This window comes from Strix aluco, chromosome 1 (assembly GCF_031877795.1).
Source record: "Strix aluco isolate bStrAlu1 chromosome 1, bStrAlu1.hap1, whole genome shotgun sequence".
Lineage (NCBI taxonomy): Eukaryota > Metazoa > Chordata > Aves > Strigiformes > Strigidae > Strix > Strix aluco.
In genome coordinates this window covers 139,806,461-139,833,276 of record NC_133931.1, presented here as the reverse complement: position 1 = coordinate 139,833,276, position 26,816 = coordinate 139,806,461, and the positions used below count along the sequence as shown (strand labels likewise).

At 38.0% G+C, this 26,816-nt stretch overlaps 1 protein-coding gene across 6 annotated transcripts in view; it reads left to right on the top strand.

Moving 5' to 3' along the window:
- The window catches only part of OSBPL3 (oxysterol binding protein like 3), a 91,211-nt gene that overhangs the window by 44,259 nt on the left and 20,136 nt on the right, over positions 1-26,816 (top strand). For 3 of the 6 annotated variants that reach the window (XM_074837520.1, XM_074837531.1, XM_074837540.1), the window contains exons 4-16: positions 6,710-6,829; positions 7,020-7,073; positions 7,294-7,407; positions 8,192-8,362; positions 11,498-11,624; positions 12,465-12,568; positions 12,716-12,808; positions 13,414-13,570; positions 15,975-16,105; positions 19,524-19,631; positions 22,461-22,595; positions 23,291-23,384; positions 26,451-26,701. In XM_074837520.1, coding sequence (XP_074693621.1) covers positions 6,710-6,829; positions 7,020-7,073; positions 7,294-7,407; positions 8,192-8,362; positions 11,498-11,624; positions 12,465-12,568; positions 12,716-12,808; positions 13,414-13,570; positions 15,975-16,105; positions 19,524-19,631; positions 22,461-22,595; positions 23,291-23,384; positions 26,451-26,701 — 1,659 coding nt within the window. The remainder of the gene's footprint in view (positions 1-6,709; positions 6,830-7,019; positions 7,074-7,293; positions 7,408-8,191; positions 8,363-11,497; positions 11,625-12,464; positions 12,569-12,715; positions 12,809-13,413; positions 13,571-15,974; positions 16,106-19,523; positions 19,632-22,460; positions 22,596-23,290; positions 23,385-26,450; positions 26,702-26,816) is intronic. The other 3 variants (XM_074837548.1, XM_074837566.1, XM_074837556.1) reach the window with 3 other exon arrangements.

Sequence of the window (26,816 nt, the reverse complement as noted above, 5' to 3'; positions counted from 1 at the left end):
TGAAAATAACTTCTGTGGGTCATTTTCCCTTTTTTTTTTTTAATTACTTTCTTAATTATAGTGTGTAATGGTAGCATGTTTCAATGAATGTTTTGTTAGATACACTCTTCTGTGCTGCATGTGGAAAGATGGTGCATTAGGCCTAACAGAGGCAGTACTCTGCAAGACTTACTGGCCTGGACACAGCAGTGCTTTGGGTGAGGAAGAGATACCTTCTCCCTGTTCCCCAAAAGGGTCTGGTGTTGCAGATTATCAAGATCTTTACCTTGCTAGATAGACTCTCTCTTTAGTGGTATAAACTGTATAGTATAGCACATGTTAGAACATCTAAATCGTTGGTCTGGGCAGTGAGGATGTTGAGATCTTTCTAGTGTCCTGTCCCTTTGCTCCCCCTTCCCACAGAGGATTTCTAGTCACACTGATCAGTTAGCTTTGTTTATATCATTAATTGCTTTTCTCACTCAGCTTCTTGTGTTTGTAAATTGTAGCTTTGCAGTTCATCACTACTAATATCCACCTACTCAGGGCTGACAAGACTGGGAATGAGTGGTGCCACCATCTGAGAATTATTTAATTTGACCTTTTCATCAGCATGTTAGTTTAAATGACAGCACTAGGTGTTCTATTAAGAAAACGGCAACAATCTAAAATTCTATAAATGTGTTAAAAATCCCCTAATCTAAAAAGTACCACAGATTTTTTTTTTTTTTTTTTTGCAAAGCCCTGGTAGAAGAGTGCAATGTAATGCTCTTACTGATACTTTTTTATTAATAGTATCATGAAAGTTTAAATAATTTTGCCATATGCTGTGCAGATTGGGGAGTGAAGAGCTATGATTTTTATATTCTTTCGTCTATCTTCCAGCTCCATGGAGGGTTTCTTACGTCTCATTCAAACACTTATGCCTCTCTCAGGGACCTTCAGAGCTACACTTGTTGCTTGCAGGTTAACAACGGATCTGCCTGACAGGTGCTTTCCTCCATGCTGCTGATCTGACACAGCAGTTCTTGTAATCTGATTAAGTAGAAAGAAATTCTGAAACATGCAGGGGAAGGGATCTGGACAGTTCATTTGTTTTTCCCCCCAAAATAGTAGGATCTGAGTTTTGAGTCTCTTGATTTCCTAGGCACAGGCTCTGTTGCAGGTACACACTAGCACCAAATAATAAGCAGCTACCTGAGACTGGGATATGGAACCCCCACAGTACAAGGCTGTTGTGTCCTCTAAAATTTAGTTATTGCTCCCTGCAGAGCAACATACGTCAGTGGTGTAGAGAGAGTAAGTAGAGTCCTGTGATGCAGAAGATGGGCCACTGCACCAAAAAAGAGTTCACTTAAGCAGGGCTGCAGAGCTTGGGGAAGCTTACTCCTTCCTTTGCTAAACTTGGTGCTCTTTTTCTGCCAGACGCAACACATTTGCAGCGTGAACTGAAGATGCTAACGGTTAATCCTGTTCCGCTAAGTACACCTTCACCTTGAAGCCCCATAGCAGGTTTGAGGCTACTGCCACATCCCACCTCTGCTTTTTCTCTGGCCCTCTTCATCAGTCATGGAAAGGGATCTCTTCCACAAAACCACAACTCAAACTGTGTTTTGTGAGGAAGGAAAACTGGTCTTGATCTTCTTTAAATTTAAATTGACCTGTTATCTAAAGAAGATACATTGTGGTAGTTATTTTTAAGTCTGATATGTTAACTAACTTTAAAAATAGATTCAGTAGGGAAAAGCTTTATGTCAAAGAGCTGCTTAAAAAAACTCATGTTCTAAAAAAGAAAATTAAATAATTTCTGCCAATTTTATGAACTGTAACAAATGCTTTAGTTGCAGCTGATGCCAGCCCTTATCCTCCACAAAGCAGGTTTCTATTTTTGGCACTTTAAAATATTCGGCACAACTGACTGCATTTTACATTGGAAGAAAGTCTGGCACTGTCATCTGTTTCGTTCAGGGAGCTGCAAGTGCAAGTATCACTCTGAGAGCTGTTCGAACTCATTACTTCATTCTTTCTCCTGAAATAATTTGCCTTGAGGAGCTGTATTGTACAGAATATTGTAGAAAATGAGGAGGCTTTTATTTTACTAAACAAAAAAAATTACTGCAGTTACCTAATGACAGACTTATCTCTGAAGACCAAAGTATATGGGTTTTTTCTCAGCCACAGAGTGGGTGTAAGCCAAGTAGCAACGACAGGGTGAATTTCCAGTGGTGATCTGAAATGAGCACCTCTGGACCCGAGAAAAGTAAAGAGTATGTTCTTTCCTCAGCCACGAGTGAAATTTCTGCCTGGGCAACAAATGCAGTGTTCATCATTTTGTGCAGATAGGGGCCCATAATGATAAAAAATTTTTTGTAGTGTTATAACCTTAAGACACTACCAATCTGGACATCAGGCTTATGCTAGAATTGTTAATGCCATTCAGATGGAAGTTTGGGGGTTTTGGGGGGGGATATGTGGTGGTTGGGGTTTTTTTTAATTAGCACTATGATTTGGGGTATCTCTTTCAGTTCCCTGTTGTGGGATAAGAATCAGCAAAATGGAGCATAATTTGAATGCTTCCAGTAGCTTTCAGGAAATCCTCTTATCTCCAATTTGCTCCTCTGCTATTCCAGACAGATGAAAACAGTTGATAACCGACCAGCCTGATTCATTTGCCTTCATTTTAGGGAGTAAGCAGTTTTCTTTTACTTCTGCAGCTGCTCCCAGCAATAGCCAACTGATGCTTTTTCTTCATCAAATGAGGTGTCAGATCTCTTGCAAAACAAAATGCCAATAAAGATTCCGTAGGGTCTCGGTCAAGAGCGAATGGATCCAAAACCAGTTACAGCAGCAGTGTTGTGAAAAATGTGGGGAGTTCAGTGGTTCAGATGGGAAAGATTGGACTCTTCTAGACAGCTGTATGTGGAAGAGGACCAAATGCCGTTACTGCAGGGTTGCATCTTGTGTGTATCCAGCAGGACCTCAAACCGTTAATTCTCCGAGCTATTCTTTGCCTTTTCTGGGGTAACTCAGTTGATTAAATTGTCTTGTGCTTTTCATTTATCATACCTTTATGTAAAGTTTGCAATTGAAGTATGAGGTTTCCAGAGCAGAAATGTGAGTAGGAGACTTGCCTTCACCACCTGAGATTTGGCAGGCCATTGGATCTGCTTGATGGGAAGAAGTGCTCCCACTTTAGCTTTTCTTACCATTTTCACACTTTTTAATTGTGAAGGCCACCTCACTGACCTGAAGAACAGTGAGAAATGCAGTTCTCCTGGAGGAATGTGGGAGACACCTTGTGTCTGGACTGTAGGAGAGGCCCAGACAAAATTGGAGTTGTAATGCAGGCCAGGATGTGCTTTGTATTTAAAAATTTGACCAAAACTATTGACACTGTGTGTATTCCAGGTGGGTGTAATTGGTGGGGCTATTTCTCAGCTGCTTCCTTTCTCTTCGTCTCATATGCCCAGGGTAGCATGGGTCTGTCTCACTTTATGAACTTTATTTCTAATCTTGTCCTTATAGAAAGGTGAATCTGGATTCTAGTGTTTTTCTTGATTGCACTCAAATTTCTGCTTGTCTCCTGCAAGCAGACCACTCTATCAACCATATACTGTGTTTAAGCTTAACCAAATTCTGTGGGAACTTGATCCACAGTTCAAGAAAGTTGTTTTGTTAGGTATAACACTAGAATATTGAAAAGGGTCTACTGTTCACTAATCTTGACTGCTATCAGATTAATTCTCAGTGGAGAAGTTATGTGTTTGGGTACTGCAGTTTAATATATTTCAAGGAAGGCAAGGGAAATAGCTTGTTTGGTAAACAGTCAAAACAGCTTTTAAGCTCTTCTGGCTAATTTCAAGAAGAAAGAAACAAAACCATAAACACTACATTTTTCTTAATCTTGCAGATGCCCCTGTTAGTTCTGAATTAGAATTATCTCTCACTATTTCCATCAGGTTTCTCACTTTTTAAAATGTTTACCTTTATCCAAGTCCCCAATCTGAATAAATAATTGGCTCATTTAGTAGATATTTTCTGTGATTAGATTTTATCCACACATGGACATTTAAGCAGCAGTACGTCCAGCTGTTAGTTAATATAAATTGTAGCATTACACTATATTTGATTATATTTAAAGAGGCTGCCCTCTGTCATCAGAACAGTCCCAGTCTTTGTGATTATATAAGGGTTACTAAATAATCTTTAACAGGAAAAAGAAATCCAAGACCACTACAGAAAGCATTTAGTGTCCTAGTATTTACATGTATGGCAAAAGAGGTGGTGGAACATAATTTCTCTTTGGCTTTCAAAGGTGTAGACTGGAATGTTCTGTCAAAAAAAAAAAGGGGGGGGGGAAGTCTATACCTGTGGAGGCTTAGAGCTGCCTTTGTCTTTGAATAGCTGTCAAACTGCAGCTAGCAAACTCTAGCTAACTGTCCTTGCATGGGCACAGGCTGGCTCTCTGCTTCATTCTCTGCCAGCTTCACCCTGTGAAAGACCAGCGCAGTCGGTCTCTAACAGCAGAGCATTCACTGCTGCGGCTGGTGGTAGCCTGATGTGCTGGAGACGGCCCAGGAGGCCTTCTGCTCTCCCTTCAGCCTGCTAACTCACAATATCCATGAGTAGCTTCTCTGTTACCTGATGTGATATCATAGTAATTTACCCCAAAGCAGGAAAGTGCTCATGATTATTGGGAATTTTAAGTGAGTCCCAAAGTAGTAAAAAAAAAAATAAAGAATATGGAGTGTAACTTCTGATTTTCAATAGGAAAAATACGATTTCATGATCGTTCATTAGAAATAATGGTATCTATGTAGCTGTCAAAATATCTCTCAAACTGGAGGGAGTAAATAAGCTATTTGTTACAAAACTGACAAACCTGTAGGGGCACAAAATGTGTGCTGTGGTAACAATTTTGGTTAGGACGACTTGCAGTTTTGACTCGTCTTCAGCTAGTAGTAGAACGTCACTGGGTGGTCTGTAGAATGTTGAATGATGGGAGCTGCTCAGCCCCACATTTGTACTGCTTGCAGCCTGTTGTGTGGGGAGTGCTGGCAGAGTGAACTCAAGCCAGGGAAGCAGAGCAGCTTTCCAGTTTTTTCCATAAAGCGCAGTGCAAGGAAGATAACAAAATAGTGGAGTGCCACCGGTAACGTGGTAGAATAAGAAATCACATTTCTTAAGCTGTTTAATGAATGTCTTTTTGAAGATGGTTTGCCATTATGACTTGTTACTTTGCTAGTCAGAGAGGGACCTGGGGGTGTTGATTGACAGCCGGCTGAACATGAGCCAGCAGTGTGCCCAGGTGGCCAAGAAGGCCAATGGTATCCTGGCTTGTATCAGAAATAGCGTGGCCAGCAGGGACAGGGAAGTGATCTTACCCCCGTACTCGGCACTGGTGAGGCCGCACCTCGATTCCTGTGTTCAGTTTTGGGCCCCTCACTACAAAAAGGACATTGAACTACTCGAGCGTGTCCAAAGAAGGGCAACGAAGCTGGTGAAGGGTCTGGAGCACATGTCGCACGAGGAGCGGCTGAGGGAACTGGGGGGGTTTAGTCTGGAGAAGAGGAGGCTGAGGGGAGACCTCATCACCCTCTACAACTACCTGAAAGGAGGTTGCAGAGAGGTGGGGATGAGTCTCTTTAACCAAGTAACAAGTGATAGGACAAGAGGGAATGGCCTCAAGTTGCGCCAGGGAAGGTTTAGCCTGGATATTAGGAAGTATTTCTTTACAGAACGGGTTGTTAGGCATTGGAATGGGCTGCCCAGGGCAGTGGTGGAGTCCCCATCCCTGGAGGTGTTTAAGAGTAGGGTCAACATAGCGCTGAGGGATATGGTGTAGTTGGGAACTGTCAGCGCTAGGTTAATGGTTGGACTAGATGATCTTCAAGGTCTTTTCCAACCTAGATGATTCTGTGATTCAAGTAATGAGCATATTACCTGATGTAATTTTTTTTCTAGGTTTGTAGGAGTGAATTTTGAGGATTCTGGAGATGGATAAATAAGCAGAACTAGCGCTCTTGCTGATTTTTGTTTTCCTATTGTTTAAAGTTTCTCTGAGTTGGTCAAGTTCTTTTGGGGAATGCTTCCCTATGTATCTTACAGGGAGGAAGGACCATAAGTACTTACCTGCTTGGTATAGTTCTGTTTTCCCTGAAATGTTTCATATTAGTCCTTTTTTGTCATTAAATTCTACATGTTAAAGTATTCTTTGTCTTTTTCATATATATGGAAATGGTCCTAGCACATGCCATTTCCTGTCAGTTGTTCATAATTCTAGATTTTGATCATAATTTTATAGAAAGGTCTTCATTTTCAGTGTCTTTTATTTCTGCTTCATAACTGGAAAAACATATATCCTTTTAGCACAGGCTGTTTCTGCCTGTGATGGCAGAAGGCTTTTTATGCTAAATTGTGACTAGGCTGTGGCTATACACTGTGTGTATGTATGTACAGAAAACTGTATGTATAAAATTCTGGTAAATGCATACTTTCAGTGAAGGATGGTGTCATAAAAATAGTGTTTTGTTTAGTTTGTATTGTTTCTATCAAAATAAAAAAGAATCTTGTTTCTTGGAAGATACATAACAGTGTAAAGACGGATCTAAGGTTAGATTTCAACATAATTTGGTTGTGTTTTTACCTATAGCCTTCTTCCTCTTGTATCTCTCATTACAATTCTGTTATTTGGAAGAAATAAGATCTACATTTGGATTTTCTGTTTAAGCAGGATAGCTGGGAAATTGTAGAAGGACTCCGGGGAGCAATGAATTGTACCCAGGAGCCACAGAAGCAGGAGGGCTGCTTGCTGAAAAAGAGGAAATGGCCTTTGAAAGGCTGGCACAAGGTAGGAAAGGAATGTGTATCTGAAAGCCTGATGCCATGTGAGTGGGATTTGCTTGGTGTGGTTTTGTGGCAAAAAGCTTGCTTAAGAGTAGAGAAAGTTTTCTCCAAAGAAATATTGGAGGGAGTTGTGGTGGTTTTTTTGTTTGGGGTTTTGTTTGTTGGTTTTTAATTCTCTGCATTTCTGGTTACAGAGATACTTCTTTTTGGACAGAGGGATTTTGAAGTATTCTAAATGCCAAGCTGATGTAAGTAATCTGAAACCCTTTAAGGCCATTATAAGATAACTATATTACTATAACACTATTTTATCCAAACCAACAATAATTCCATGTTGTTGGCAATGGGAAACAGAGTTTCAGCAGTTTTAAACAGTAGGTTGAAGGGGGGAAAACGATGGTTTCAGCAGGTAATATCTATCCTTTTGCTTTATTCTGGAGTGACTGTATTCTTTTTACTTTTTTGCAGATAGAGAGAGGGAAGCTTCATGGCTGTATTGATGTTGGACTTTCTGTCATGTCTGTAAAGAAATCAACAAAATGTATAGATTTGGATACAGAAGAGCAAATATACCATCTGAAGGTAGGTCTTCAAAATTGTTATAACCTTGTTCCCAAATTAACGACATTTCCTCTGTATGGTGGAGACCTTAATTTTTTTTTTAAATAGTAGGAGGTTTGTTAGTTACACTAATAATTTACTTTTTAGTCTCAGCAGACTAATTTACACTTTATAACTTGAGAAGCCTTATTGTACTGTTCCAGAGTTGGTAACCCTGTTCTGAATAGAAACTTCAAAGATGCCTCATGTTTAGCAGCACTCTTTTCACCCAGCACTTTATTCAGCAAAGGGTGTGCACTTGTTGCACAAGTGCTTTTATTTTCAGTAGTTGTATCTTGCTCTTATCTATAGGAAGTATTTTCCACAGTTAATGTGTAAATTTATCTATCCTTCTAGAATAAATTGTTTTAAAATACATTGCCAGAATCAAATTTCTATTTGTGGTTAGTTAAACCTTGACTAAACCGTAAAAATGGCGATTAAGAAATGACAAATTAATAATTTTTTTGAATTTATTTTGTGGTTTTTTTCCATCTAGAAGTTGTGAAGTATTGTGCTCTGCATTGCAAGTCATAACTATACTAACTGAAGTTTCTCTTTTTTCTTGACTTTGTCCTGTGATTAATTTTCTGTCACATTTAACCTCATACAGTATGTATTTTAGTAGGAGCATCATTAGAAAAACATTCCTGATACTTTGGCAATAAAGGTCAGCTAGGCTAGCTGCCTAACGAGCACAAAATGCCTTAGTTTCTTTGTTAGTGATTTTGAATGTGAATGTCATAAAACCTGAAATTTTGTGTAGGTGAAATCTCAGGACCTGTTTGATGAATGGGTAGCAAAACTTCGTCATCACAGAATGTACCGTCAGAACGAAATCTCCATGTTTCCTCATGACATGAATAATCTTTTCTTCCCTGTGTCTACTACTGCGGACTCTGTTCCTGCTTTATGTGATTCTACTCCAGGTAGAAAGGTAATAGTTACAATTTACAAATAATGAGCTTTCATCGGGGATTAAATTAGTCTGATTTGTGTTTATCAAGTAAAGAGCATAATGGAATTTTGTGGTGGGGTTTAAGTTATGATCTAAAATGTCAAGAGGAAAATTATATTATTTATTGATTTACTCCCAAGCAGTTTTCTCTATGATGCTGTTAAATTTTATAATATTGTCTCATTGTTTTAATGCAGTAAACTATATTTTCATGATGACTTTTAAAACTGCATATTGAGTTAGAATGCTCATAATTTTTGAGATATATATCAGCATTTGTCTGATATGTGCTGGTGAATATTAGAAGAGCACTCAGCTAGATTTTTTTTTTCCCTTTAGCATTTTTTCATTTATCCTTTAGCTAATAAAACCTATCATCTTTTACATTAATGAATCTGACTGAGGAGTATATAGGAATTATCCAAGAGCCATCACCTGTGGCCACCACTTATATTTTTAAGGGAGGTAGAAGCATTATTCAGACGAAATGTTTCATCCGACACATAACTGACTTCTTTGATGCAGTCTCAGGGAAGAGTGATTGTGTTTGTGCCTGAACACAACCTCTGTGCCTTCAGCAGTTTGCACACCGACTGGCTGATGTTCACCCAAAGAAGCTCTTCTGCTTCAGTTTAGAACCACTGATCTCTTTTGAGAATAATGTCTTTTTTAGCAATACTATAACTGAAACGGCTCTCTGTTTCTGTCAGCTCCATAGTGTCTCCTAAGCAGCAATCACCTCTTTGTTATCCTCCTGTCTAAGGTTTTCTTTTTCTTGGCTATATTGCTGTATGATCTGAGTGGGCTTGTTCCCCAATACCTGCAGTTCATCACTGGTAGGACTATTCTGTAACTGAGCATGAGTTTTACCAAACACAGATATGTGCCTGGACAGCTTTTTGCTAGTGGTTGAGAGGGAGGGGATCTGTGCGAGCAAGCATCTGAAAGAACAGTAACTCACCCTGCAATAACAGGGCTGCTCTGCAAAGGGCTGTCTGCATGCTTTCCATGGTGCCAGCACCTCTGTGGGTCTGACAGCCTGTTCTTCTGAGGCTGTGTCTGCAAGGAAATTACAAGCTTCCCGTGGTCATTTAGTTTTTTTTCCCAAAAGACATCAGGAATAGAAGGGGAGAAGAATGATCAAGGGTAAAAGTGGAACATACATATCTATGATATATCTATGCCTGTGTTCTCAGAAAAAAAAGAAAAAAGAATGTGATCAGCATATCTAAAATCTATGCTTACTGTCAGGAAACAAACTATTTATTCTTTGGCATGACAGACTTTAATTCACTTCTAATTTATTAATCCAGATTTGCACTGCAAAGAAGCCCCATTTATTTTCATGTGAAAAATAGAAGGGGAGAGTTCTTAAGCTGTGGTTAATCACCTTAACTCTGCTGAAGCTAAATGGAAGTTTCCCAATTTACACCAGCCCTAGCTTGATGTTAGTTGATGTCAATCCAGAAGTTAGGTTATTTTAGAAAAACATATTGAGTGAACTTTGCATTGCATTTTATTTGCCTTTAGAAACACTTGATCAGTTTTCACATCCATTTTTGTTGTTGTTGTTGGGAGGTAGGTCTATGTATCTACATATGGTTATGTGGAATGCTTGGATTCTAAAGCTTAGCTCTGCTGATCAAAAGCAAAACTATGCTAACTGGAGCTACATAAACTCTCTTGCCTGTTTCTTGGCAATGTCTGCTTCCTTCTTCCCTCCTGTATATGAGTTCTGGAGAAGTTGGTTATGAGATAGATTTCTGAAGAGATAAATATGGGATTTGTTCACAAAATGCTAATACAATTGCTCATCTTTAAATTCAGTTTACTTGTGCTTTTAAAGGTGCTGGAATTATTATTTGGGTGTACATATATAGATGACTAAATCTTATACCAGCTAAACTACATAGATGAATTTAAAAATACATGTGCTTATTGATGCATACTACTATTGCGTACTGACTATATAAATTGACACAGTAATGAATGACATCATGTGGATAATGCATTTTATTTTATTCTGCAATTCAAGTTGGAGTTTATATTGTAAATTTAAAAAGACCAACTAAGAAAACTGCAACTGAGATGTAGATGATGTTTCCTATGACTAGATTTAAAACTAGTACTACCAGAGTTTTGATATAAGGGGGGTGGGAGCTAACAAAGTTTGTAAAGTGTATGCTTCAGAGAAGAGCCAGACAATTTAGACAGCTTTTCTCAAAACCAATGAAGTGGTCATGTAATGGCACTTAAGATGAAACATTTAAAAATTGATTTTAAACATGTTGACAAAGCATGTAATTTATGCAACATAGATATTATTAGAGATGGAGGGTTTAGTAAAGTCTAAAAATAATCAGGCATTTGAATGGCTATTATTTATAGTTATGTTAGAGAAGAAAACAGCATTATAGGCCACAGTCAACTGGTAATAGTACTGGGTAGAAATTTCTTCCCATTGGAAACTACTTAATTGTACTGCTCAATTAGCTCTTACTCAGAATTTCCAGCATCTCCTGAAGCATCTGATAGTGGGCACTGCTGAAAATGAGATAAGTTTGAAAATGGTTACTGAGATGTAAAAGGGTAGTATTTACCCAGACGAGGTGTATGGTTACACATGTATTAAGGCCTGCCAAGCCAAATCCGTGCTAAAGTCATACAACCTTGAGTAAAATTTTTAAATAACATCTAGTAGATCTTGCTTTCTTCACAATATGTGCATGTTACATTTAAGTTACTTTTGGGGCTTCTTTGGGGAGCATGTAGAAGGAACAGCATGTCCAACTTGGGTCCTGATCAGATATGGTGCTATGGTATTAAGTTGACTTAATTTATGCAGAACTTTGCCCTTCCTCAAAATTAGTTTTCAGCACATTTTTATGGTTCCTTTAGTATTTCTACTGCTTGTGGACAGCAGTTGTGTTGGATATCCTGACATTATGCTCAGTGACTGTACACCTAGTCTAATTCATACACTTTTTTCCTCCATGTTATTGATGCCTTCAGTCCTTGTCCCTGATCATGGACCTCAACTGTTGGTTGTCAAAATTTGTGCATACAACATTAAAATACTGTTTGTTAGTAATTCACTTGTTCTTCTTTGGACAGGCAAGCAGCTTGACCAAACAGAATTCATTGTCAGCTGGAGGTAACCTATCATTTTCCTTTTCGAGCAATGAGTCCAGGATTTCATCTTGGCTACAGTCTTCTGAAGACATGGAAAAATGCTCTAGAGGTAGTGATATTTGAAGGAAGTTGAAAGTAGCCTAATATTTCCCCTAATTTTTCTTGACAATGAGAGTACTACACTGTAGGTAGTCATTACAGTTAGAGTTTTTTCTGAAACTGGAGGGAGGGAAGGGGTAGTTGTTGATTACCTGGCTACTCATTTGTTTTCAAAACGACTAGTGATTTTGAATGTGGGGGTTTTAATTGTGGGCACCTCTTCAAGGAACCTGTATATTTCAGTACATTTTCTTTTATATACAAGCATCACTTCCAGTAGTAAGTTTTGAACTTTCTTAAGCCGGATATTCAAAAAATGGAAGCATCCCAAATCTAGTCATTTAAAAAGCACTAAATCTTTGTACTTCAAAGTCAGCTTCTGCTTTCACGCTTTCCTAAGAGCATGAAGATCTTTCTCGTGTTGGTAGTTTCTGTGTGATACTTATCTGGTAAAGTTCTACCTACCAGTGAGCTTCAGCTCTAATATAGAGGAGCTTCATCTCTAGTTCTGAATGTACAATTCAGTCTTGATGCCTATGGCATTGTTATTCTCACCATGAGGAGCTCTGACTAGCCCCAAACCACAGTAATTATCACATTATTCTCATTTTTCTGCAAACAGCTAGGATAAAATATCATGATCATTATACACACCATATAGATGCATTTCAATCTTTTGAATTTGAAGATCGAAGAATACAAGCTTTTTATCCAGTCATCTAATAATGTGCTTTTAGTCAATTAATAACTTAATCTCGCTACAGTCAAAATGAGACTAACTTACAAAGAAAAAAACTTTCAGTGTGTCTGTTACTTTAGGCAACTGAAAATATTCTCTTGTTCAAAACAGACCTCTCCAACTGTCACACATATTTACTGGAAATGAACCAGCTGTTACAGAGCATGGATGTTCTTCACAGGACGTATTCAGCGCCTGCTATAAATGCTATGCAGGTTTGTTGTTTAAAAAACAAAACCAATAAAGTTTTCCTTTGCAATTTCAAAAACCAACCCCAAATCCTAAGGGATCAAGGTATTTCTTCTTAGCTCTGCTAGTTTTATGGCAATCTGTATTATTTTTGTCCTGTGTGTTGTTAAAAGGTTGGACCTTTTGAAAGCCCAAAGAAGGAAAAGAGAACACACAGGAGGTGGCGATCCAGAGTTGTTGGGAAAGAGGCTAAAGGAATGTTACAGGTAACTTCAGTCCTTCCAGTGCCCATCTTTCTCCAGACCTTAGTTATTGATCATTTTTTGGTGTGACCGGTTTAGGAAATATGAATCCTTTCTAAGTAGTGTCCTGTGCTAGCTCATTTTAAGTGGTAATATATCAGAGAAACCACAGATATGTTGTTGTTGATATCTGCAATAAGATCTGTGCTGTTACCTTCAGGAGACTGGCCACGTTTTTTACCCATGTTTTCAATCTGCCTCTAATTTGGGGGTTGTTGCGGTGGGGTTTTTTTTATCAGTACAGATTTTTGCAAGTTCTCCAGATAGTTTTGTACACATTTGCATCCAGAGGCTGTGTGTTTAGATACTCATAACGGAAAAATAGTATAGCATATGGTACAGCTCTCAATGGGCTTGTTTCCTGGAGTTCTGCCAAATCTCCAATTATATCTTGGGCAAAGTTATGTCTATGGTTTCATTTGCCAGGTGTCATCCATACCAAGCCTATTGGTAATTGACAGTACTTTCTCCATTTTTGGTGTCTCTAACATGTAACCCAGGTGGGTACAATAAAATAAAATTTTCTTTACAGTTTGTAAAAACATCACAGATGGCTGTCTTCCTTATAGGTGCCTTCAGTATTTTCTGCTCCTTTGAGACTGCATGCTTCCAATCCGAATCTATCTACAATAGATTTTGTAGAGGAGAAAAATTACTCTGATGGCTCTGAAACATCATCAGAATTTACTAAAATGCAAGAAGACTTATTTCACATTGCACATAAAGGTAAATGAAATTCTTTCATACATGGTTTTATACCATCACAATTTAAGTAACGATACAGCTTCTGAGAGTGCTTCCTGTTTAATGTTTAGAAAAAGCAGAAAAACCTCCCTTCCGTTAATTCCCTTGAGGAATTGCAAATGTTGAGATCTTGAGTCATTTGAAAAAAGTGGCTTAGTCATCACATTTTTTTATCTTTTATTTAATAAAGGACAACCCTTTGTTTTATGTGCTAAAATCCTAGATTGTATTTTTTTGTCAGAAGGTAAAAATCCTGAAATCAGTTGCTATAAACACAACAGAAGATTATACTCTTTTGTCTTTGCATGCATACATGTGTATATGAGCACATGTATGTTTGTATATTCGGTGTGCTTCACTGTATTTCAGAGTCAACATTTGTTGGTGATGCAAGGGTTGCTATGGTAGTAACCTATTTTTAGTGAATACAGAAGAGTAAAATCATGTAAAGCAGCCAGAGGGGTGGCTTGACTAGAAATGTATGTTCTCTCAAAATAATTCTTCATTAGCAGTGCTTTGCTCCAACACACTTGCACCAGAAGCATTTTTATTGTTTAAGTGATCTTGGTGAGGAAGGCACTTAGGCATTTCTATCTGACAGACTTTTGGAAGTATTGACTTTGTCTCCTTTTGCACAAGATAATGGTTGATGTTATCAAGAAGCATTCTTTGCTTGTTTTTCCCCTCTGGTGCTGATGTATCTTGATTCTGTTACGTACGGAATGTATCTAAGTAGTAAAGTTTATAAAGTCAATTATAGTGAAAACTGATATGTTTTCCAAAAGAGAAAAGAAGTCGGGTTGGGGCACAGTTGAAAAAGTTGTTATTATGCAGAGCAAAGAAATCACATACTCAAGATTGTCTTACCTGAAATGTCCATGTTAGAAATTTTAATTAGATTGACCCATTCATTTGAGGGCACAGTTGACTTGGTACTATTTTATTACCGGTATCATTTTATTAACGGTACAAAGAATTTTTTTCTAAAGTTGCTTTATACCACACCCCTTCCAAGAAAGGGTACTGAAGAAAACTTTTCTTTTAGCTTTTGATACAAGTTAAATAAAATGTAACCTTAGTACTTTAGTATGTAATAATTCTTGAAAAATTAAGTTAGTATACAACTTATTAAATGACGTTTAAGGTCACTGAAGATTCTGGTCATGTCACCCACATATGGATGGCTAACAAAATAGATCATAGTGGATACATCTTCCTCCCCACCCCCTGTGATAACTGTTAAAGATTTCTTCAAATAGGTTAAAGTATGAGAATTAGCTTTGGTAATGGTTTGCAGTGTTGAAATATACCTTAGGAATAGTTTCTTAGAGAGTAAATTAGTTACATCAAATACTCAATGAAGTGATGATGATTCAGGTTAACTCCAAGTAGATGATTAGAAGAGAGGGGTATTAGAGATTTCTTGTTCTTTGCCCTTCCCATGCATCCAAGCTCAGATTTTTATACTTCTCTTTCCCTGTAGATGGATACATTTTTGTATTGGCAGTTCTCATGACTGCATTACAAGGCTTGATTAGGCCCTCAGAAATCCTCTAATTCTCCAGTTCGATAAATGTTGAAAACCTACATAAAAAAAAGAAAAACCACAAACCTCCAAATTTTTATTCCTTGTGGTTAAAGAAAAGATTAAATGTCTTAAAAGTAAAAAAGATGAGGAAGGTGCATTTCCGCTTTAAAAATCTAGTGATTTTAAAATTGCATGGTCTGTTGTTTGATTTAAATGTTTCAGGTTGGTGATACTGGCTCAGGAAGCAGTAGAAGTAGCAGAATAACATGCACAACATTCAGGATCTGACCCTTTGAGTCACTAAATCATCTAACAAGCTGAAATTTCTTTATCCCAAAAAGAGATAACAAAACTCTACACCACAGTTGACTTGCTTGTGGAGAAACTACTAATCCTATAGCTGTGGCACAGTATGTGTTATAGCTGCTTTTTTGATTTTTTTTTTTTTTCTATTTCATTTTTTTCTTCCCTCTCTTCTTCTACCCCACTGGAATTCTTAAAGGAATGTGGAATAGAGTCATGACCATCTGAAGATTCAAGCTAATTGGGAAACAAAAGCAAGTGAAGAGCAGATGTGGTTAGTTAGCTTTGTTGCCATCTGTCACAAATAATCAGAGTAATTTTGACTGTGGCTAATATAGTCAACACGGTAGCATTCACCATAAACATTTCTCCTACTAAAAAATCTACCCTATAACCTTGATTAATATTACCTGGTTTTAGTAACCCACCCTGAAACTCTCAACCTAAATTCCTGTTTCTGTCATCATAAATGATGTTTCATTGAAGTTTTGCATAATTGGTATGTATACAATTGATAGCTGTGTTTAACTGACACTTTTTATGAAATGGTTCTAGTTTACTTCACCTTGAGGTCAGCTTTCAGCACTATATCTACAGAAAGAGAAAAGCTGAAGCAGATGCTGGAGCACGATGCATCCTCATCTCCATCTGCGCAAATAGTTGGCTTGAAGAATGCCTTAACATCTGTAAGTGACATGCTGAAGTTCAGCACGTTTCATTGTCATCCGATACTACTTTTAAATTTTATAGTAATGGATTTCTGTTTCTGTAGTGTCTGTTCTGATCTAGAATTTGCAATGTTGAATCATAGTAAGCTATTATATATGGTGTTTTTCAAAGACTCTTTCCTAAATGTTAAAGTATTGTGAAATCACTGAAGTTTGAGAGATTGATTTAGGTATATAGTATAATCTGTATCATTTGATGTTAAGAATCAGAGGGCTACTCTGTGACAACAAGTCTACTTTCTGTTGAAACGTACACTGTGTAATCACGCAGTTCTGGTAGGTTGTGGGTTTCCTTTTCTTTTCCTAAACAGCACTCAAGTATTCACTGTATAATTTGGCATAAAATAAAGGTGAGAGCAGCTGAAAGCACTCAGCTGTTCCTTCTAATGCACTAGGGCTTCATCATGCTGCACCGTGCAGCTGTTCTGCAAAGCAAATTCAAGTATAGCTTGTTTATATTGACTTTCAACCTTAATTATGTGTTAGGTGTCTAAAAGCAGCAATGGAGCTGTTAGGGCAGAGTTCTAAATGCCAAAAATTGTGCTCTTAAAAAAGGTGGGGGGTTTTGGTTGGTGTGCTTTTTGTAACCGGTTGAGAATAGAAATCTCTCGTTGGTCATGTTTGAACATGTCAACCAGTGATCTGATTTCAGACCAATAAGGGCAATAATCACCATGGTCTTAAAATTTCAGTATTTATTGCAAATTCCTTATCAGAGGCAGGGGAAACTCTGGCATTGATAAATGTGATATAGCTCATCTTAGAATTATTTCAGTATGAAAACTTTCCTTTGCTTTACAAAAGCTTCATATGATGATAGGTTTTTTAAGCATATAACACGCCTCTTTGCCTAGACCTTTAGAGGCTGTGATGTCTTCATAGAATTTAGAGAAAGCTGAAACCTGTTGCATAATAACTATACTTACTTGCACTTCTTTGTTTTTGGCTTTCAGATGTTCAACTTCTGATATTTGAATAGGTGACTTTTATTTTTCCAGTGTTACTTGCCTACCATTTTATATCAGAAAATCCGTTTTAAGATTTCTGAACTCAGGGAACACTCAGCTTAGCATAAATTTACTTTTATGAGCAATGAAATTCTGTTGTCCATCTTCATCCTCTAAATGTCATTTAAAAGTCGTGCTTTTAGATCTTTGTGATACTTAATAAGCCTTTTGTAGCCAATCCAGACGTCATCTGTGAACCTTGGCAGTTTCAGCAGAGGTTAACACCTGTGAGAGCTGTTCTTAGCCTGCAGATCTGTAAAGCTGATGCCAACAGAAATTTTCTCACCCTGTACAGCAGACATCCTGTAGGAGAAAGGAATAAGCTTCCTTTGAAGATGTATGGAAGCACAGATATGATAAACTTGACATATTTCCAAGACCACCTTGCAAGAGAGTTCTGTGTTGATGACTTTGATTTAGTGTTTGTTGTTGGTCATTTCAGTTTGTTTTCTGTACCTGAGGAACAAAAAATCAGACTCACAGGTTGAAAGCTATCAAACATAAGTCTGTTTTGCTCTTATCAGCCTGGCAGGGCGAGAAAAGTGAACAGATTTAAAGTGTATAAAACACCACAAAATTGGCACCCCTGCCTCTGCTTCTCTCTCATTAAGATAGTATCCTTGACCTATACACAGTCTAAGAAAAGCAAATACAGAATGGGGAAAAGTAGAGTATTTTTGGTATTAGGGGAGCAAGAAGACAATAGAAGGAAGAAAACTTTGTAGCAATCAATGAAAATTGGAAGATGCTATTACAGGAAAGCTGTGTAAATTCTTTTTTGCCCTTATTTGATGTTGTGGGTATAACATAATGCTGTCCACTTGAACTCTTGACAGAGAAGTGATATACGCCTCTATGGCGGTTTCAGACCACACATATGTAAAGCCAGAAATTACTTTCTCCCCTCCATCATCACTTTGAGTTTACTGTCTTTCCTGCCCTCAAGACTGTTTCCAACAAGAATTACTGTTGAAATCAGAAGCATTTGTGAGACAAAGCGGATGTGTAAACAGCAGGGTTCTCCACATCCTAGTATTGATTCAGATGACTAAAATGGGCAGTAAGTCTTCAGTATTGCTCCAAAATTAGTAACCCAATCTTTTTTTTCAGTTATATTTTCATTACAGGCAGGGTTGCATTCTCTTCCTACAAGTCCACTCTAACTGACATCTGTCCATCAGATGCACCCAGCGTGAGTAAATAACATGTAACAAACATGAGTTTGCAGTAGAGGCTTTTTATTCTCCTCATTGCCATTATAAGCCGATAGGACTGTGGTGGTTTAAACCCGACTGGCAGCCAAACACCACACAGCTGCTCGCTTACCCTCCCCCGCTCTGGGGGTTGGGGGACAGAATTGGAGGGGTAAAGGTAAGGAGACTCAGGTTGAGATAAAAACAATTTAATAATTGGAATGAAATAAAAATAATAATTATGATAATAATAGTAATAATAGAATATAAAAATGAGTAATGCACAATGCGATTGCTCACCACCCACCAGCTAATGCCCAGCCTGTTGCCAGGTAGCAGTCCCAGAGGGGAGAGAATCCTGAAACCACAATCCCAGAAGAGAGAGCAAGCTGCAGCTTCCTAGCTACCCTCATCTATATGCTGAGCATGATGTTGTACAATATGGAATATCTCATTGACCAGTTTGGGTCCGATGCTCTGGCTCTGCTCCCTCCCAGCTTCTTGTGCACCTGCACACTAGCAGGACATGGAGAGTTGGAAAGTACTTGATTTCTTAGCAACAACTAAAACCATCAGTGTATTATCAACATTCTTCTCATACCAAATCCCATACTGAATCCAAAACACAGCACTATTCTAGCTACTAAGAAGGAAAATTAACTCTATCCCAGCCAAAACCAGGACAAGGACACAAATTCTTCCTGTCTGAATTTAAGTCTTATTTGGAAGGCAAAGGGAACTGTCAGTATACCAGGCTGCTGGGAAAATCAAATGGTTTTGGATGTGGCAAGAGTAAGAATTAATGTTGAGAGAGGCTAGGTTGGAGATAGGGGTGAAGGAAGGGAACTTGAAAAGAAAAAAGATGGGCAACATGAATTTATAACTTACCAGCTTGCAAAACGTGGTAACTTGAAATATCCCTGCCATCTTTGGCTTTTTTTCTCCATTTATGTGTCTTTTCCCTCACACTGAACAGAAGTAGTTTTAATTTGAGAGATAAGGAACAGGGTTTGAAGCATTTATAATAAATGATTTGCTGAACCAGTAAAAAAATCATGTGGTGGTGGTGTTTTATCCTGCACTTTAAATACTCTTCACCCCTTTTTACACAACAAAGCCATGTTCAAGTTAGTTGAGAGAACTTTATATCCCCAATATTTTTGTTAAATATTCCAGGCAATAGCACAAAACACAGATCTTAAAGACCGGTTACGCAGAATACATGCCGAATCTATGATCCTTGATTCAGCATCTAATGCAAAATCAAGTCCAGATTTGGTGAAGGTGGGTATGGATTTCTCTTTCACTGACGTCTGTTCCTCAAGCCTCTACATCTAGACAGTGCTGCATAGCTGCGTCTTGTCCTGTTCTTCATGTCTTCCCTGTGGTGTACTGTGTTAGTAAAACGAGTCTGCTTTCATGGTTATGAGTCATTTCTGATGATGCATTGTGTAATACTTGATTTCAAAGACCTTCCTTGTGAGCAGTTTTCCTGAGCACGCTTCTGTTTCTTTTTGCTACTGGTTCCTGGTGTTCTCCCTTGCCTTCTGCCCACTTCCCATTCAGCATGAACACAGCTGCCGCCCTGTTATCCTCAGGCTGCTGGTTTTTTCCCTCTTACTCCCTTATTAACTTTCAAGTCCTGTAGTTCTTTCTGTTGCCTGTCTAAATATTGTTAGCCCAGAACGCTGGCTACAGGTTTAGAACAGCCATCAGACCTTTCCGTGAAAGGATCAAAGAAATGAGACATACAAGAGCCCTTTCAGCCATTTAGTTTTCTTTGTGTGAAGCCAGGGAGTCTTCTACATATCCATTTAGCCAGTTTGAGACGTACTGATGTTCAGACAGTTTTTTGGCTGGCTGCAGAATGCATGTGAATATGGTGTATTTATAGGTCATAGGATCTAAGTGTTAATGGTGCTAGTGAGGGAAGCAAGAACTGTGTTATTTCTGATGGATTTTCCTAAATGTTAACTCATACAGAAACTTCTGCTGTGCTTGTAGTATAAATCTTTCATTAGGACTTGAGTGGATGTAAAGCTGGGGGTTTTATATAACTTATTATTTCCTTTTATTTTTAAAGACAGTTTAGTCATTCCATCTGTTCAATTCTGGTTTAGTTCTGTTTTAGTGGAGCTGTGTTTTGGTCATATTTAGCTGTTAGCTTTTTGTTTGTTGATTGGTTTTTTTTCCTTTAAGGTAGTTGATCATTCTAATGCCTTTTGCTTTTAATCCTATGAGAATTTGAACAGCACTTAAACTGCCACTCAGACAAGCATTAATGCGTTGGGTTTTAATTTCAGGAGTTCTTTATTTTCTTATTTAGTGGAGATCCTTACAATGACAATGGATTATTTCTGAAACTTGTTCTATGTACTATATACACACAACAGAAATAGCTTTCAAAAGGTCCGTTAGAGGTTTCATTCACAAATTCCCTCTGGCATGGTTTGGGATGGAACTTAAGGATGAAATCACTTACACTGGAGAAGTTTCATTTTAGATTTGTCTGAGGACTATGATACAGTAGTGCTGCTGTGAGTAAGGGCCACTGCACAAAATTTGCTTCTAAATGATACATCAGGTGCTATGATAGACCTGTGAAAATTGAAGCAGTATAAACTAGTATCTCAAGCCTTTGCATAAGGTAAAAATTTAATTTGTATATTGGGCAGTTTATGTTGTATTTTATCATGCCAGAGTGAGAACATGAAAGAAGACAACCTGAAACTCTCATGTGATAGCTATAAAAACCTGTTGTTCTTTTATGAGCCTTTCCTGCTCACTTTCCTTCTCAGATTCAAAATAGTATTGGAAACAATCCCAGTAGCAATGCTCACTTGTGTAAGACTTTTTTTTTTTTTTTCTTTCAAACTTGTAGGCTAGTGTAACTGCCTTCCCACAGAAGACATGGTGTTGAGGCTTCCTCTTTTCTTGCTGCTGTATCAGAAGTATTTTATATAATAAAAAAAAAAGTCTTTTGTGTGATGACAGTTCGGTTTGTTATCATGTCACCATTATCAGCACGTACTGAATAACATTCCATACTACAGTAAAATCTACCAGCAGAAAAGCTTTGAAAGATTTGTCAGTTTGATTATAGACTTGTCAGATTGTTCATTATCTTGTTCTGAAAATAAAACACTACAGTTCCTGCAAAATTATGATAGGGCAGTCATGGTTATAAGTTAGTAAAGCATCTCATGCAGAAAAGCTTGAGAGCAGCTAATACACTGCTTTGGGCCAGGTAGCCCTTTTCCTTAGTGTTGGTGGAGTTATTGAGGAAAATAATAGTGTTCAATGTCCTCCAACTTTATTATTACTGCATCTTCAGAATGAACCAATGTGCTGGGCCACATTTTGGAACTCTACTTAGGCTAACAATCTGTAGAGCTTCAATGGGAGGAGTTACTGAGATCTCCGTGGCAGTCAAACATGCCTGCAGCAGCAAAAGCAATGTCACTTTATGTGGCTTGGGTAATATGTTGGTTTTGGTTAACATGGAGCTATCCCAGGTGTAGATATGAAAGAAAGCTTTCCAAAGCACAGCATAGAAAATTACGTAGTGAAGAAAGAGAACTAGGAAAGCATTGCTATTATATACAAAGCAACTTTGCCCTTCTGAATTTTGTATGCCACTGCACCACAGGCTTTGCATTAAGCAAGGCTTGGGAGGAAAAGACTAATTAATTTGCTAAGATCAGAGGGGAATGTGAATCTAGGATGTAATATAAAGAGATGGCAGTTACGTTCTTTTGGGGGCTTTTTGTTGATACACTTGTGTATATCTGGCTAAATCACTCAAACACCAAAGCATTTTTACTTTTTTTTTTTTTTTTTTTTTTAGGAAAAGGTACATGCAGCGCCATAACTCTTTTACTGGATATGCATTGCTTTTTTTCCTTCTTTTTTTCTTCTTTTTCTCTGGTCTCTTTTACTTTGTTTTTAAATCCCTCTTTGAAATACATGCTACCTTTCACTAAATTGGAGAGGAGCATGTGCAATCTTCTCCCAGTGTTTTACAGCCCTTTCAGTTATGTGACTGTGAAACTGCATGCATGAATGCTATTTGTGGTACTTCTTCTCTCAAAACTTTTTATTTCTTTTAAACAGGAAAATTCAAGGGAAGAAAGCAGAGGTCTGGTTCACCAGCTCTCCAATGAAAGCAGACTGTCTATAGCTGACTCTCTCACAGAATTCTTTGATGCACAGGAAGTCCTACTGTCTGCTAGCTCTTCAGAAAATGAGGTCTGAGCATTAAGATTGACATCATTCTGATGTAGTTTATCTGCTACTTGATATGCAGTCTTTCTGAGTGCTAACTGCACATCAGATGACTGCCAAAAAAATAAAATTTTCAAAACATTTAGAAATTAATATACTGCATGTATTTATTTGTTGTCATTGTCTCTTTATAGTAAAAAGTAACAATTATTATGGAGAAGTCTTATATGCACATTGAGGCAAATGGCTTAGGTAGCTAGGGTGCAGATACTGCATATATTGTACTGTCTGCCTTGAGTCATTATACAGGTGCTTAAGAAATTGTATCATAAAATATATATATATTCATACCTGTCCTTGTGATACCCTTAGCTACCTTGGGGCTGATGTCATGCATATTGAAACTTATTTGCTCATTTTGTCAACTCGCTCAGACTCCATAAAAACCTTAGCTTTTGATAGGAGGAAAGCCTTCTTAGCTGTGGGGCCAAGATGAAGCATGTCTCCACTCAAATAGCTGAATTTTCAATGATGATCTCTCCCAAACTCAGCTGTGTCTTCTTAGGACTTCTTAGTACTTTCTGTAACACTGAAACACAGCTTAAACAGCTCAAATATATTAAAACAATAACTGCGGAGGAAGGTTAACAATTTTCCTGTGCATATGGGGTTATTTTAATGAGTGATGTATCTTGCTTATTTCCCCACGCCACACTCAGGTATCAGATGATGACTCATACGTAAGTGATATCAGTGATAATGTCTCAGAAGATAACCTAAGCAATGACATGGAGAATGAAAGACAAACTTTAGGTAAGTTCAGTGTTTTATTATACCATGTTTTTCTTTCTTTTCTTTCTTTCTTTTTATTTGTGATTATCTTTTTTCTTCTCTTACTGGAAATAATTTTATGTTACAGGTTTTGAGATGTAAATAGCCTGTGTTTTTTTTCTTACAGCCTCAGATTGGTTTTGAACAGCACATTCTAGCTAATCTGTTTAACAGGGCTGGGGCACCACTGATTAAGCAGGATGGCGGTTCTGTATCAGCAGAGAAACACCTATTTTCTTGGCTGCTTTGGTGCAACTCCCACTCCTTTTTAGTTCCTCTGCCGGCTTTTACGGTAACACTTTCATGGCCACAGGATTTTTCAAAATAGCAAGGCCTAGCTGCTTTCTTTTTTTTTAAATTTTCTTCTGGTCACTCTGTTGTTTCTGTCTGCAATTTAACAACTGCATTGAGAGCTCTGTTGTTTTTAGCAGAATTCAGTGTTTAAAGGAACATGAGAATAATTGCATGCTGGCATGCCTGGTGTATGACCATAAGGATTTATTTCTTCTGTGTTTTAATCATGATAGTCTTGTTAGTACATATGCTTATTTAACTGTCTTGCTAATGAGAGACAGAATCAAAAAAAGAGGGAGAAGAATTGGTCATAACAAACTAATTGGCTTTGTGCCTTCAACTCCTTTCAGCTAGCCACTAGTGTTCTTCTCACTCTATCAAGATATTTTTATCTTCAAAAATGCTGAACAGTGGTTTCTTACTAGCAGCTGTTTCCTGATCATCTCCAAGGACCAGTGGATCCCTATGAACTTGGGTAGTTTGATATGCCCAGAGATCGGTTGTATTCTGTAACTGTTTAAAAATGAAGATTTTTTTTTTTGAAAGATAGAAAAGAATAGAGATTGATTTATCTCATGATCTGGACCTTAGAAAACTGTACTAGTATGGCTGTTCATCTCCTTGTAAGAAAGACTATCACTGAAGATCTTCCGTATTAGCAGCACCTCCACATGCTTCTGGTGCCTGCTATTTCTGTGCTTTGGGCAGCCTGCCACTCCCATTAATAGCAAACTGGATGTCTTTTTCCTACAGGGCTTTATCTGAACCATAAATTGTGGGATTATGATAAAATCCTCTGGCCACTTTAATGTAGAACATCAGACCAGATGATGATAATGGACCAGTCTGGTCTTAAAAGTCACTGAGTATAGCTGGAGGTCAGATGTCTTAATCTCCTTCAGTATTGTTGCTGGCCATTTGTCACAGCTCTTGCAAACCAGAACTGTGTGTGCTTTTCATGGGGAGTTGGCAAACTTCACTGTATAGAAAATTTGGTATCTGAGTATCTTAGTTGTTCCTCTACTCTGTTTTGTCACCAGTTTACCCCAGTTAATGGGATGGTCCAGAAGATGTAGTTCTGTCAGTATTCTGCTTTTAATAAGAAGCTGTCAAAGGACATAGCCAAATCCCATTTCAGAGAGCTCTTTTGAATGATAAAGTTTTAGAATTTACCTCCTTCCTCTCCAGAGACCCCCTCATTCCTGAAGTATCTAAGGGAACATCGTTCTTTTTGGCCTCTTCTAATATTGAATAAATTCTCCCAAGAGGGAAGGAAGTATAGGAGCCAACCTCTTAACAGTGTAATTGTTTCAGGTAGCTTTTTTGATTTATAGTGCTCGTGCCATTTTTATACAGAAAGAAAGAGGCAGTAGACTGCAGATAGTTCACTTGCCATTACAGTAACTTGGTCATATGAGATATTAGGACTTCTAGTTTGTGAGTGGCAGGAAAGATGGAAACTTCGTCCTTAAAACTTTGAGGCTGCTGATTACACTTGGAAAACTCCATCTGAGGTAGCATACATGGTAGTACTGGATGGAGAAGTTAGGCCTTGTGGTTATCTGTACTCTGTCACTGTTGGAAGCACTGCTGGTATCATGTTTATGTCAGTGGACCAGCAGAGGAAATACTGGTTGAAATCGTGCATTTAAGGGCAGTGATTTTTTGGGCATGTGCAGCACAGGAAAGATGTGCTGCCCAGTGCTCTCTTAATTCCTCCAAGACAAAGCTGTGTGAGGAAAGCCAGATGAGGACAGAGGTTGACAGACTGGTGCTATACCTGAATGTCTCCAAGTGTAACTGATTCTAGGGCAGGAACCCTAGGTGCTTCTAAGGACATGTAAAGATTAAATATGTTCTTGTGGCACCGTATTCCTCTCTGAAACGAGATTAATGTACAGCTAAGCAATGTAACCACTTCAGACTAGTGCCTGTTACAGAAGCTTGTAGCTCTACTTTGATTCTGCCACAAATCATTTCATGACACACTTAGAACTATTTATCCTGTTCCCATTGCTTTGACGTAGCAACACAGACCTCAGATATTCATGTCAAGGACTCTTGACATGAGTCTTTTTTTTATCTTCAGCAAACCCGTAGCCCCACAGTTGCTTCAGCTTTTCCACCTTTAAAACAGGCCATTTCTCCACCAACCTATGGACATACTAAAAGCCACTGTCACTAAAACTTTTTAAATGCTAAGCACTATGGGGAGCGCTGTGGAAGAGCCTGCATGTAAATCTGTGGTGCAGTAAATTTCCCTTGTAGAAGTATTCAAAAAAGCAGGAAAAGATAGGTAGGAGTTGTTATTATGCTTGGATCTGTAAGTTACGCCTTACCTTCTGAGAAGTGTCAACTTAATTGAAGCTCTGTCAAGGAGGGAGGTTTTATGTCCTTTAAACAGATAGGAATCCATCTCTGTTACAAATAAAATAGTTATAATATTTACTCTTTCAAATTCAGTGGAAAGCCTCAGCCTTTCTTGTAGCCATTTAAGGGGAAGGAAGGTTATTTTCTATGCATCTTTTGAAGCTGGCATTTACCTCAGTTAACATACAGAAATTAAAATCTTGTTCTTAATTTTATCATTTTTATAACAGGCTGTCTTCAAACCACAGGTGAAATACTTGAATTGTGAGGGTGTAAGGAAGTTTTGACAGAAAAAATATGGTTGCATTTTAATGTATGGTTGCAAAGGGGATGAAACTAAATAAACAGTGAATTGACTTGTTCTGCCACTTCCTTCCTTTTCAGACTGCATTTCTGAAAGTGGAATTGGATGCAATTCTAAACGGAGAACATGTTTACCAGCTCCATGTCCTAATACAAGTAACATCAGCCTATGGAATATCCTGAGAAATAACATAGGAAAGGATCTCTCCAAAGTGGCCATGCCTGTTGAATTAAATGAGCCACTTAACACCCTTCAGCGTCTCTGTGAGGAGCTGGAGTACAGTGAGCTACTAGATACAGCAGCGCATACACCTAACCCATTTGAACGGATGGTAAATATGTTATTCCAAATACTAAGTAACATTCAATATAATTAGAATAGCATAAATATAAAAATAATCTGCCAAAGAAATGAAGATGTTCTGTTCTATTTTTCTTTTTCTCCCA